Genomic DNA, 12,452 nt, shown 5'->3' with positions numbered 1-12,452 from the left:
TTTGATCAAATATGATTTGATATGATAAGATAAAATTCAATTTGATTAGAAGAAAATTGATTGATAAGATATTATATTTGATTTGATCTAATCAAATATTCATGTTTTATATATATAAAGAGGTGTAGACCTCAAAACGAGAAAAACATATTAGTTTTGTGAGCTCTCTCTAAATCACTTGTCCTAAGTTAACATTGAGACCCCTCTAATATTTTGCTTATGTGGATTGAGTAGAGGTGTCATCTTTTTTGGCACTTGGTGATAAAAAAACAATCTCATGGTTGAAAGCATGCTACAAATGTCATAATACATAATCAATGTGATGAGATTCTTTCGGACGTGATTCATTTAAAAGAAATTTAAAATTATAGACCATCAAACTTCAATCATACTTTCACATTGGCGTGATTTTTATTGTGACCTATTATGGATGATGATTGGAGTCATATCCCTAATCTTAACACATTTCGAGTAGTGACTCTTTTAATTACTCTCTTCCTAATTTTTCAAACAATCATCCAAATAATGATGTCTAACACACTACACAATTTACTAAAAATCAATGTCTAACATTTAACTTTTATTGATCCTTATCCTAATTTTAGAAGATAGTTAGAAATAGGAAGCACATCTTCGCCAAAAAGAAAATACATTATCACCTTTAAGCATTTAAAATTAACTAATTTAATTACTCTCTGGTGATGATAAATTAAGTATTTATTCATTATATATAAACCAAAGGTAGATTAAGGGAGTCTAGGTTGATAAGTGTGTGTTTGATTTATTGTAAATTTTGTCTCATAAATTTTTATTAATAAAAAAACCAGCATTTAATATGTGAAATGGTTCACAATATAAATGTTTTTATATTAAGGTTAAATTACTCTTTATAGTTTCATCATTCTTATCTTTTTAGTCTCAAAGTGGTTTTTTTAGTCCCTATAGTTTACATCTTAATTCTCTTTTAGTCATTGTAATTTAAAAGTGTTCTTTTTAGTCTTTATAGTTTGTATTTAATTCTCTTTTAGTCCTTATAGTTTGAAAGTCATATTTTTAGTTTTTATAATTTATATTTTAATTACCTTTTAGTTATTATTACAAAAAAAAAAAATATTTAGCTACAAATTAGTTATAAATTATTAATTTTTTTATTACAAATTATCTTATGATAAATTAATTACGAATTACTTGTTAATATTTTTGTAGTTAATTGTAATTGATAATATTACTTATATTTTGATAGTAAGAACTAAAATAAAATTAAAATATAAAGTATAGGAATAAAAAAGACCACTTTCAAACTATAAGAACTAAAAAATAATTAACATATAAATTATAAGGACTAAAAAATCAATTTCAAAACTATAAAAACTAAAATAGAATTAAAATGTAAAATATAGAAACTAAAAAAATATTTTTAAATTATAAAAACCAAAAAGATAAGAATCATTGAAATAAATAATTTAACGTTATATTAATAACGCACAAAAATTAAATTCATCTTTAAATAATTACACGTATTATTCTTAATTTTTAATTTTAAAACCGTCAACATCCTTTTGACTTTTCATTTTCATTTTCATTATATTTTACTATTTTTCATACTTCAGCTCAATAGCGCTGGATTCTCCATTTATTTTAAAATTGAAAAATATTGCACAGTTAGATAAGCTGATTCAGCTCTGAACCAGCTTTGAGCTTATCACTCCGCCCATAGTCGTCTTCTTTAATACGCGGTCTTCTCGCGCTTCGCGGATTACCCAAGAAGAACAAACCAACCAACCAAACACAGCACCCTCAACGAGAGAGAGAGAGAGAGAGAAATTGCTAAAAGACAAAAAATACTTGAAAGAACACCATGAAAGTTCTGATTAACAATCCGAAACCATTTCTCTCATCACCAAACTCCATTTTCCCCAACAACAACCCTCGCTTTCATCTTCGCCCATTCCCCAAACGCCAATGGATCGGGCCAAGGCTCTGTTTGGCGAGGGCCGCGTTGGATTGGGCCACCATCGAGCAATTCGGGCTTCCCGAGTTCGACGTCCGGAACCCGGCGCTGTCGTCGTCGTATCGCCGTTCGGAGTTGCCCAGGCCCAACCAGACGGTGCTGGAGGCCCAGGCTAGGGTTTGCACCGGCCCGACCCAGACCCGCCCCCTCGACGAACAACAGGCCTTCAAGGTCTTCGACCTTATCCTCAGATCAGGTTCCTCTCTCTCCTTCATCTCACATTAATATTTTTTGTTAGGATGATGTTACATTTTTTTTAATCACAAATGTTAGTTTACGTTTGGTTAGAAATGTTAATTTTTTAGAAATGTAAATTGAGGAAATCGTACATCTGCGACCTATTCCCCATCCCTTCTCATTTTCCCAACCTCTAGAACATTCTTAATGTCTATTTGTTCAAATTTGTTAAAATAAATATTTATTTTAATAAAATAAGAATCTTTTTTTATTTTCAGTGTATTTATTTAATCTGTTTCTCTTTAAATTTTTTTTTCTTATTTTAAGAAATAAATCTATTTCTTAAAAACAAAACACTTAACACTTATTTTAATGTGTAAACAAAATCAACCTATATCTCCGTGATGATGTCACATGAATACGTTCTTGGTAGTTCTGACTTTTCTAAAGTGAGAGGAGAATATACTCTATGAACAAAGTGTAGTAACATCTGTTTGATTGGAAAATGTACGGTTGCAATTTTAACAATTTGCTGTACTTATCCCTATAATTCGGACCTCTACTCTCCCCAGTATTCCTCACATTCTACTTTCATGAATGAAGTGTTGAACTTGACATGCATCCGGTATAATGTATAAAAGAGACAGATTAAATTTTTTGATATCCATCGGATTTTATTGACATGCATCCGGCATAATACGATGATTTTTTAATAAATTTAAAATGCACTATGTATATTAAATAAAAAATTACTAAATTTATACATTTCTTATATTTTATTAATTTATTTTTTATGTATTTCCTCATTTTTTCATAATATAATTAATATTGATTTTGATTTGTCATCATTATTGTATAATTAGTAGTATTTGATGAAATAATTGTTTTTCTTTACGAGTATGCTACGGATATGTCACCAATAACCATGCTGGTTTTGTTAGAACTAGTTAAGACTTTAAGAGTGAATGCCTTAAAACATATGTTATAGATTATTTTGTTGAAATAATTGCTTTTCTTTACGAGCCTTTTGATAGTCTTTGAAAACCAAAGAAAGAAATTGTTCTAAGATCTGATTACTTTGTATTTAATCTTAGCTAGGGGAGGAATGAAAGATGAAGATGAAGTTTCTAAAGCACAACTTGGGGCATTTTTCGCGGGGATGACAATCCGTGCAAATGCATTTCCTGAGGCGACGCAATGGAGTGAAGGGGAAACACGTGCAATGAAGACATTCTGGCCACTTCTGGTTAGAGTTCTTCCACCTGAGGTTATATTCATTGCAGACCCGGAAGGGTTAATGATGGGTGTGGGAAGTTCAATTGGGCCGCAATATGTTGGCAATGGAACCAGTGAAATGCGATTGGTTGGTGCTCTTAGGGAGGTGTTGGCTGGTGGTCATCTTGGATTTGAGGAAGTGCAAGGTGTGTTAAAGGATGTCCTTCCCATCAAAGAGGGTGATGAAAAGCCTCAGGGAGTAAGTGAGGCTTTGCTTTCTGCATTTTTAATAGGTCAACGCATGAACCGTGAAACTGACCGCGAATTAAAAGCATACTGCCTTGCATTTGATGATGAAATTGGTGTGAATTTAAACCTGATTATTTCATTTTGTTCTTTTTAATTGTCACAATTAAAATCTCTCTGTTAATATTATTATGAGTTGATTCTCAGGCCCCCCTCCTGTTGCTGATGTCAGATCATTGACTCATTATGGTGAACCTTATGATGGTAACACACGCTTCTTCAGGAGTACGCTATTCGTTGCTGCTGTTAGATCTTGCTATGGAGAGTCTTGCTTGCTTCATGGTGTAGATTGGATGGCACCTAAGGTGTGTGAATTTTTCCCAGTGTTGGGTGTTTTGGTTGTTTAAGAAGCAAACTAAGATGCTTAATGATTATAAAATTTTTGAAATTCTATCCTTGGAGCTGACTAAGTATACTACCAAAGTCATTTTTCGTCTCTGAATTTGTATCCTTTGATATTTTATCTGCTTTCATATTTCATATAAAATCATGTTCTATTTCTTGAATAAACTAATTTTGTTTATTTCTTAGGGGGGTGTAACTGAAGAGCAGATGTTGAAGTTTATGGGGGCAAATATAAATATATCCCCTTCCAAGGCCAAAAAACTTCTTGAGGTTCTTTTGTTTCTAGAAAATATTTTGTAGCACCATCATAATGGTTTTCTCACTTTCTTCTTTCAGCCACTATATATAAATAATATCTGTGTTCTTTATGCTTTCCAGGATGATGAAGTTGGTTTTGCTTACGTAAGTCAGCGTGAAGCTCGCCCATCTCTGTATGAACATCTCACCGAAAATTTTGAATTCTAAAATTTTGAAAGACGAGTTTGTATAGAAGTCCTGTCTGGTATACTCATCTACTTGTAGACATGTGGAATATACTAAATTAAAGATTCAATTACATAGTCAGTCCCTGTTCAATAACACAATCATTGAAAAAATTTCCTATATAGTTTTGGAATACTGCATATTGCTCCCTGTTAGTTAAGTTTGCTTCCTCTTTGGAGTTAAACTAAGGACCAAATGGGGATATTACCAGGTTTGAAAATTGTAGGGACTATTTTTGCTATCTATGAAATATGAAAACTTAGGGACTAAATTGTGGTAATAAAACTATATGGACCAATCCAATGTTTGGATAAGGAGAAAAAATGGAGAGGAAAAGAGATAAAAAGTAAAGGTGAAAATCTGTTTTGAAATGCGAGAATGTAAATTTTTTCATTTTTTCTCCCAACATTGAGAAACTTTTTAGTTGGTCCGGTCCATATTTTTTTCCACTTCAACCCTTTTTTTTTTTTTACCTAAACAAGGAAGGAAAATCTTTATATTTTTGTTTTCTCTCTATCCAAACAGTAGGTAATATAAATGAATATTTTAACATATAGGGATACTTGCACTGACCTCTCCTGAAATTAGTGTTAAATACACTGTGATCTTGTTTCATTTGGAAATTACACCTGACATTACACTTTCACCCCTTCTCACTCATGGGGTGGTTAGTCTGTTGGTTATAACATGACCAATATACCTGTTTTATCAATACTCCCTGTATTAGTCAGTTCCATTTAATCTCATTTCTCTCTCTCTCTCTCTCTCTCCTAAACTCACACTGCTTTTTTATTTCACTGAAAGAGAACTGTGAGTGTTATAAAGCACTCAGGGAACCCTCCCTTAGAAGCTAGCTTTCAGGGGGGAATAACCAAGCCACTTAAATACTCCAACAATATCCCTGTGGATGCACTCTATGTTGCTTCACTCGGTCTTTCTGATCAGTCCTTCTGTATGTAGTCCTTTTGAGGCATCGACAACTAGGTCTACCAATTGATAAGCACCCAAGTTGCTGGGGAACCCCCTCCTTAAAAACTAGCTTTCAAGGGGGAAGAACCAAGCAACTTAAGTACTCCACTCCACCAAGCATATCATACTACTCGATGTGGGACTTGGGTACCTTATAATACTGAAGTCCCTGTTAGTGAGTTTAGGAAAAAACTATGAGAACAGCCGTGAGATGGAATGGGGCTGATTAATATGGGGGAGTGATGTTTAAAAGGGTATATAAGTTGTTTTATAACTCATACTAACAGAGACTAACACGTTAGCAATACAGGGTGAAAGTGTAATGTCTGTTAATAATATAGGGGAGTTGTGTTCAGGGACCAAGTGTATTCAATGCTAAACACGGGAGGTCAACATTTAGTATGATGTTGATATCTATCTGTATAACACTACTATTTGAATGGAGTATAGGCTAAACTATTTGTTTCCCGTTTTTTCCCTGCAGCTACTCTTTAATTAAGATAAGGGAGCACATAAAGAAACGCCCTCCGCTTGCAACAACTGAAAAGGTTCAGCAATATGTAAAGGTGGGATTCAGACTTAGTTTATCATTTGTTAATTTTATTGATCTATCTTAGTTTATGACAAGTCTTTATTTGAATTTGTAAAGCCACCATCAAACAGAATACTTGATTCTCTGTTAACAAATTTTAATTCACCACCTGATAGTCTATTTTTAATTTTAGTCTTTAGATGTATCATAATCCATTTTTTGTTAAAATTTTGTATTCATAAATGATTTTACTATCACACTACAATTCATTAATAACATAGGGCATTTAGTTGCACACTAATATATCATATTAACTAGTTAATAGATTTTTGTGCATGGTCTTACCCAAAAAAATTGTGCATGGAAATTGCTAAAGAAATCAATAAAATAATTGTGGTAATTCTAGTGCAATTTGAGTTTTTTGGAAGAATAATTTTATGTTGAAGAATTACTTAATTGAGTAATGAAGATTTCAACCTAAGGAATAAGTAACGAGTTAATATATGAACTTAGCTCCTCGTTGATTTTGAAAATTCCAAAAGGGAGTTCTTTGTAAAAGCCTAAAATTAATTAAAAACTTCTGGTTGCTCAAAGGAAATGAAGGTGCTGGGTATACATATTTTTCTTCTATGCCACCACACACATTAGTCTTGTATGAAAAAGATTAATGTTGGTTTATCCACTATTAGCTAAAAAAGCCTATGAGTATTGGAACCATGACTTGCAACTATTCCGAAAATAAAACGAGGAAAGAAAATTTTAGTTGAATGATCTGAAATTTTGTCCTTGTGAAAGGGGTTAGAAGGAGACTGATATAGAATTTAGGTGGGAAAGAGAAAGAAACAAAAAGACAGAGAAAGAAAGAGGGAAAGAGAGAAGAATAACAAAACAGAGAGGATAGCGAGAAAGAGAAAAGAGTAACAGAGAAACTGTACACTGCAATTCTTGTTTATCATTTCACTCGGTCTAAAATATACAACATCCCTGCTTTATTTATAGGCAGCTACCGAACAACTTACAGTAATAAATGCCTAACTAATAGTAACTGACTAACTAACTAACTTTCTTCTCTTATTTATATTTACATATCAGAGACCCAAGGACATTTGGGGAAATTATTAAAAGGGATCTCATGGTGAAGTGTTGTCAAATAGTGGCTATTGTGGTGCTATCATGCTATAGCGTAGCAGGTTTTAGGGAAAACGCAATCACGGGCGCCTTACGCGTCGCGGCTGTTGCATCGTCAGTTTCCGACAATGTTGAATCTGGAGAAAAATTGCATCGATGACGTTTACGGTTCATTGGTTCATCATTCTGAAAGAAAGGAAACCGAGCCAGGTGCGGACTGCGGATTTGGGGTCACATCTGCACGGCACTTCAGAGTTGTTTTGGGCTTGCGGACAAGGTTTTTGGCTTTGTTAAAACTCACATGCAGTAGTCACGTGGTTTAAAATTTTACTCTATTGGTTTTTAAAACATTAGAGTCAAATTTTGTTTTTATTCTATTCTTTTTACTTTTTACTTATGGACTTGGGTTTTCTTCTAATAGGCCCAACAGTAGCATTTTGACTTCTACTTCATGCAACTTTTCAGTTTTCAGGATCATTCTATAGTCATCATGTAAATCCTTTCCTCCTCTGATTCTTAGTCACCACGTAAACCCTTCCCTACCAAAATTTTCCAGCCTTCTTCATTCAGTGCCTTTGTATTTTTACATGTAACAACTTTTTTTTCTTTCTTTTGTTTAATACTCCCCCTTCTTCTTCGGCCATGTCATATGTCTTATACCCGACCTTCTTATTATTCTGATTAGCTTTTAGTTGTTTTTAGCTTTTTTTTATTATATTGGGGATGGGGCAAAGGAGAATGAACATATTTTGTCTTGAACAATTTAACTTTTGAGATAATATTATGTTAATGTTTGTCCAGCTTATTTTTATTTGCATATAGCATGCTTTTTTTTAATACATATTTAATTGTTATGTATACTCTATTTTAACTGCTATATGGCTTCCACTATTTGGCCATGACGCTATCCGCTATATTCTATAGTGGATTTTCAGCTTTTCGCAATTTTCCGTGATCTGCTATTGACAACGCTGATGGTGAATAATATCCCTAAGAATATGGTTTTTAACTAAGTTCAATGGCGTTTTATGATTCATATAGCTGACTCACCTAGTGGGACAAGGTTATTGTTATTGTTGTTGCTGTTGTAGTATATGAAGTTCTGTATTTTGATTGTAAATTTGAACTGAACTGAATAGAAGTGACCATGAGTTGGAAGGAATGTGTTTTTGTTATTAACGTGAGGTGGACTAATTGAACTGGCCCATGCAATGGGGATACTAAGCTTGATTTCCTTTTTTTCATTCATAAAAGTCAACATTTTCTTAAATAGTTAAAAATGTATATTTTTCAACAGGCAAATGGTAAGGAAGCTATTGTTGCTGGATTTTATCATGAAGGTTACGAAGAGCCATTGTTAATGCTCATGAAAAGAAGGGGAGTGCATTCAGGTTTGGTAGTGAAGGTTGGTATTCCACTTTTGATGCATCTCAGTCTATGAACTTTTTCTAACTATCATTCTTTTTTAACATACAAATATGAGAAATGCTAGCAATACACTTTTCTGGGCACACTTTATTATTGGTTGAAGTTTATTGAAAAAAAACACAACATTTGATAGGCCCCACTTCTTATTTAATGAGTTCCACTTATGATATTGTAGTTTTCAACAGTTTTCAATTAATAACAGAGAATGTGTTAAAAAAAGTGTATTGCTAGCACTCCTCTAAAAATATTTATTTGTTTGTAAACTTTTGTTTCTTCTCATTAAAATTGGTTAAATAATACCGTACTAATATTATATGATAATACTGAAAGTTGCTTAACACCTTGGCAAAAGAAGCCACTTCATGTTGATTATGCTCATATTGTAGGGAGAGGAAGGGGGCCTCTCATTGACTACAAGATTGCGATCAGCTAACACAACCAGGGGACTTCCTGTGAACTACTGTTCAGGTTTCCGTGCACTTGACATTTCATCCACATCTGAAGTGGGTGGTATGTATTCGGTTTCCTTGTTTACTTTATTTACGCACTTAAATAATTACATCATTGTAATGACCAAGTCTATAAAAATTATTGTTTTACTTTTCAAAGCGAATTAGCAACAGTCACTATGCCAGTTTCTGATCAGCAAACTGATGCTTCTGCACCATATCATATCTTAGATTGATACTTATCAAATATTTTTGTTTTGTATTGCAGGAGTGGCACGTCATGGTTTTAGTCTTGAAGTCAATGCCAAGGATTACGGTTTCCAACCCACAGACACACCAAGAACTGATAGATCTGTAAAGTTCTCTAGATTTTGGCTTTTCCTCCTTTTAATCTTATTCTATCCTATATCTGAAACTTATTAGCAATTTGTTGCAATTAAACTATTCCTAATAATGTTTAAAATTTTTTGTTGCTGTTGTAAGGGTTGATTTTCATTAAACAGTGTATGTATGCAAATCTGAAGAGTTTTTTGATCCCTATATAGGATGAGATGTTTCCAAGTATTGGAAAAAGCCTTACCAAAATAAAAGTTTGGATCACTTCTTAAAATATCTACTATCAACTCCTAAGATATACTAATTCTAACAACCTAACTTTTAATTACATCCTCTAAAAAGAAAATCTTTGTGCCATCCATCCAATGCAATTTCTCTGAAAATTTAGAAGCCACTTGCTGCTAGTTGTTATCCTTGTTGTGATTTAATTTTGCATTACTTGTTCTTCTTTGGTCATGCTGTGGTAGATTAATGGATACCTTTCCTGGTCTGTAGATCAGTTGAATGCTTTAAATTATTGTCCATCATAGGCAACATTTGCTTATACTTTCTGCTCAAGGTGTCCCTTTTCCTCTGCTTAAATTATGTGTAATCAATAAATTAAGTAAGGGAGTATTAATAGATGTAAGGAATAGACTGAAGTCGAACTTGGGAAAACTCTGACAAAAATAAAACTGTTCCAATTTGTGAACCATCAGAGCGGTCTATGTGCAAGTCATTCTAGTATTAATTATCTCATAATGGGTTATGATGCTTTTTGTAGATAGCTCTATCTACCCAACTTTCCGGCCCAATGTTTGAATAATATATTACGTAAACTTACTTCTTGCATGTGTGTTCTTTTATCAAATGAATAAATGGATGACCATCTTTTATGAATTGTATGCTTTGTTCCCATCATTTTATTTACTTTGTCTTTAAGTTTATTCTTTGGTGATGTATTCAAATGTTAAATGTTAAAGTATCACTAAATCATTATCATTTTTACCCTTTGGAAAATTCAGGTCTCGAAGAACATTGAATTGGGTTTAGCTGCTCTCTATGGAGAAAAAGGACCAGCATATGACCGAATTGTCTTGAATGCCGGAGTTGTGGATCACTTGCTTGGAGTTGGTGGTGCAGAAGATATATCTGCAGCCCTGGATAGAGCCAGAGAGGCCATTGACAGTGGTAATGCTCTGAAACGACTCCTAAACTACATTAAGGTCTCCCACAAAATAGGTTGAATTATTTGAGCATTGCAAAATACCTTTCTTATACAATGTGTTGGACATAAAGGGAAGAAAAAACCTAAGATGGGTCCCCCCTTCTTTTTCCCAAGTAATGAAAGAAAAAAAATGGAGATACTTGAGAGTTTTTTTTTTCTTTATACACATCAGTTTTGAGGATTTGACTACGTCTGTATAACAATCTCCAACTCGCTTAGAAACCGCAGATAGCTGCTGCTTTTGTAATTAAGGTGGCATACTGATAGTCAATGTTAAAAAAGTTTGTGCATTGCTTTTTTGGACGTAACACTCATACATTTTTCCTATTTGCTAATTAGAGAACTTGAAGCTTTAATCACTAATGTGTTCCAGATCATTTTTTTTTTAATTGTGTTCGATCATGGTGTGCAAGTTGAAAGTATAACATTCAGTAAATCACCTCGAACTTCCCACTAAAAAGTTGAAAGAAAAACGTATGAAGGCCATCGGAATCACAACTTTGCATTTGTCATGTACGTTGTTAATGGATGTGCTGTGTTGGCATGTTTACCTGGTTAATGGATATGTGCGATACAAAGGTAGTCTCATACCTACCCTCACTTTCAAATTAGCACTTAAATTTTCATTTGTGTTTTGACTTAATTTTTTTGAAATGTAAGTTACTAAGTTAAAAAAAAATAAAGCTTAAAATTTGAAGTTACTATACTTGATAATATTATTTTTATAATCCAAAAGTTATTTGTAAAAGTTCATGGATCCATAGTGGATAAATTTAAGGGTTTATCTAATTAGTGTCTTTAAGTATTAGTTAAAAAATTATAAAGAAAAAAATATTTAGAGAAGATTATAAAAGAGTATAAAAAAATTATAAATAATATAATTTTATGTATTTTAATATTTTTTTAATTCTTTAATCAATATTCGAAAGTATTGATTTAACATTTTTCTTAATTTAAACCATCCTAAACTTTAGTCACCTTAGGACAAGGAAAATCGTCTGCGTGGGACACGGACACCTTTGCCAAGTTGAATGCATATAGATATTAAGAACTGTACTTGAAGCCACTTGTTAAGTTGGCTTTGGCGGTTTCCCTTGCCATACTGACACCACATTCATCTTAATGTCAAACAGCATGCCAAACCATAGTGTGTCAGAATCTGTACAATAAATAAGGTGACAAACTTTTTCTGGTTCCGATTTAATTGGACCTAGTTCTAGTGGGTTAGCTTGCAATGGGCCCAATAAACCTACAAGTCCAGTCATTTTTAGAATACTTTTAATTAAATTTATGTATAGAAATAAGGGTGTTAGGTGATTGTCATTAATCAAAAAGAATTTTACAAATAAATTATTTTTACTTATGTGAATGCAATAATAATGTTTTACACGATTTTGTTAATCTTTTGGATTTATTATCTCTCTAATCAAATTAATTTTATCATAAAAAAATCTTTTATTTAATATTTATTAAAAATTAAATCATGTAAAAAAAAGTGATAAAACAGAAAAACTCGATTTCAATCGTGACAGGGGCACAGGGCCACCACTCTGGGATCGACCCCCATACATATATATAAGGTATAAATGTTTCTCTATTTTGTTTTTAGTTAAAGATATAGGAGAAGATTAATTCATATTAGGCGTCAAACTTTTCTATTAAGAGTTTTGTGTATAATATAAAATTAACTAATCTAGCTGTTAAAAGTTTGATATTATTTTTTCTTACGTATATCAAATTTTATATAAACTTTTTTTTGGTATTTCTAAAATCCATGTTATATTTTAAATGAAATTTATTTGACGAAGTATCAAATAATTTTGAATTTTTATAAAAAGTAATTAAGAACTTTTAATTTAATGATTT

The 12,452-nt window shown here is 32.4% G+C and overlaps 1 protein-coding gene across 1 annotated transcript; it reads left to right on the top strand.

Moving 5' to 3' along the window:
- Positions 1-1,578: 1,578 nt before the first annotated feature.
- LOC100800526 (anthranilate phosphoribosyltransferase) lies at positions 1,579-10,876 on the top strand. Its single transcript, XM_003531941.4, has 10 exons — positions 1,579-2,207; positions 3,283-3,765; positions 3,857-4,014; positions 4,241-4,324; positions 4,433-4,485; positions 5,991-6,072; positions 8,464-8,571; positions 8,981-9,104; positions 9,312-9,397; positions 10,384-10,876. Exons 1-10 carry the CDS (start codon positions 1,859-1,861, stop codon positions 10,603-10,605), a joined length of 1,749 nt encoding a protein of 582 aa, XP_003531989.1. The 5' UTR covers positions 1,579-1,858; the 3' UTR covers positions 10,606-10,876.
- The last annotated feature ends 1,576 nt before the right edge of the window (positions 10,877-12,452 follow it).

This window comes from Glycine max, chromosome 8 (assembly GCF_000004515.6).
Source record: "Glycine max cultivar Williams 82 chromosome 8, Glycine_max_v4.0, whole genome shotgun sequence".
NCBI classification, from domain to species: Eukaryota; Viridiplantae; Streptophyta; class Magnoliopsida; order Fabales; family Fabaceae; genus Glycine; species Glycine max.
Note: the sequence above shows the minus strand (reverse complement) of the source record. Positions and strands in the feature narration are given on the sequence as shown.

Coding starts and splice junctions, on each gene's coding strand:
- LOC100800526 (XM_003531941.4), top strand. CDS start 1,859: ATGAAAGTTCTGATTAACAATCCGAAACCATTTCTCTCATCACCAAAC. Junction 4,015..4,240: donor TAGATTGGATGGCACCTAAG/GTGTGTGAATTT, acceptor TTTATTTCTTAG/GGGGGTGTAACTGAAGAGCA. Junction 9,398..10,383: donor CACCAAGAACTGATAGATCT/GTAAAGTTCTCT, acceptor TGGAAAATTCAG/GTCTCGAAGAACATTGAATT.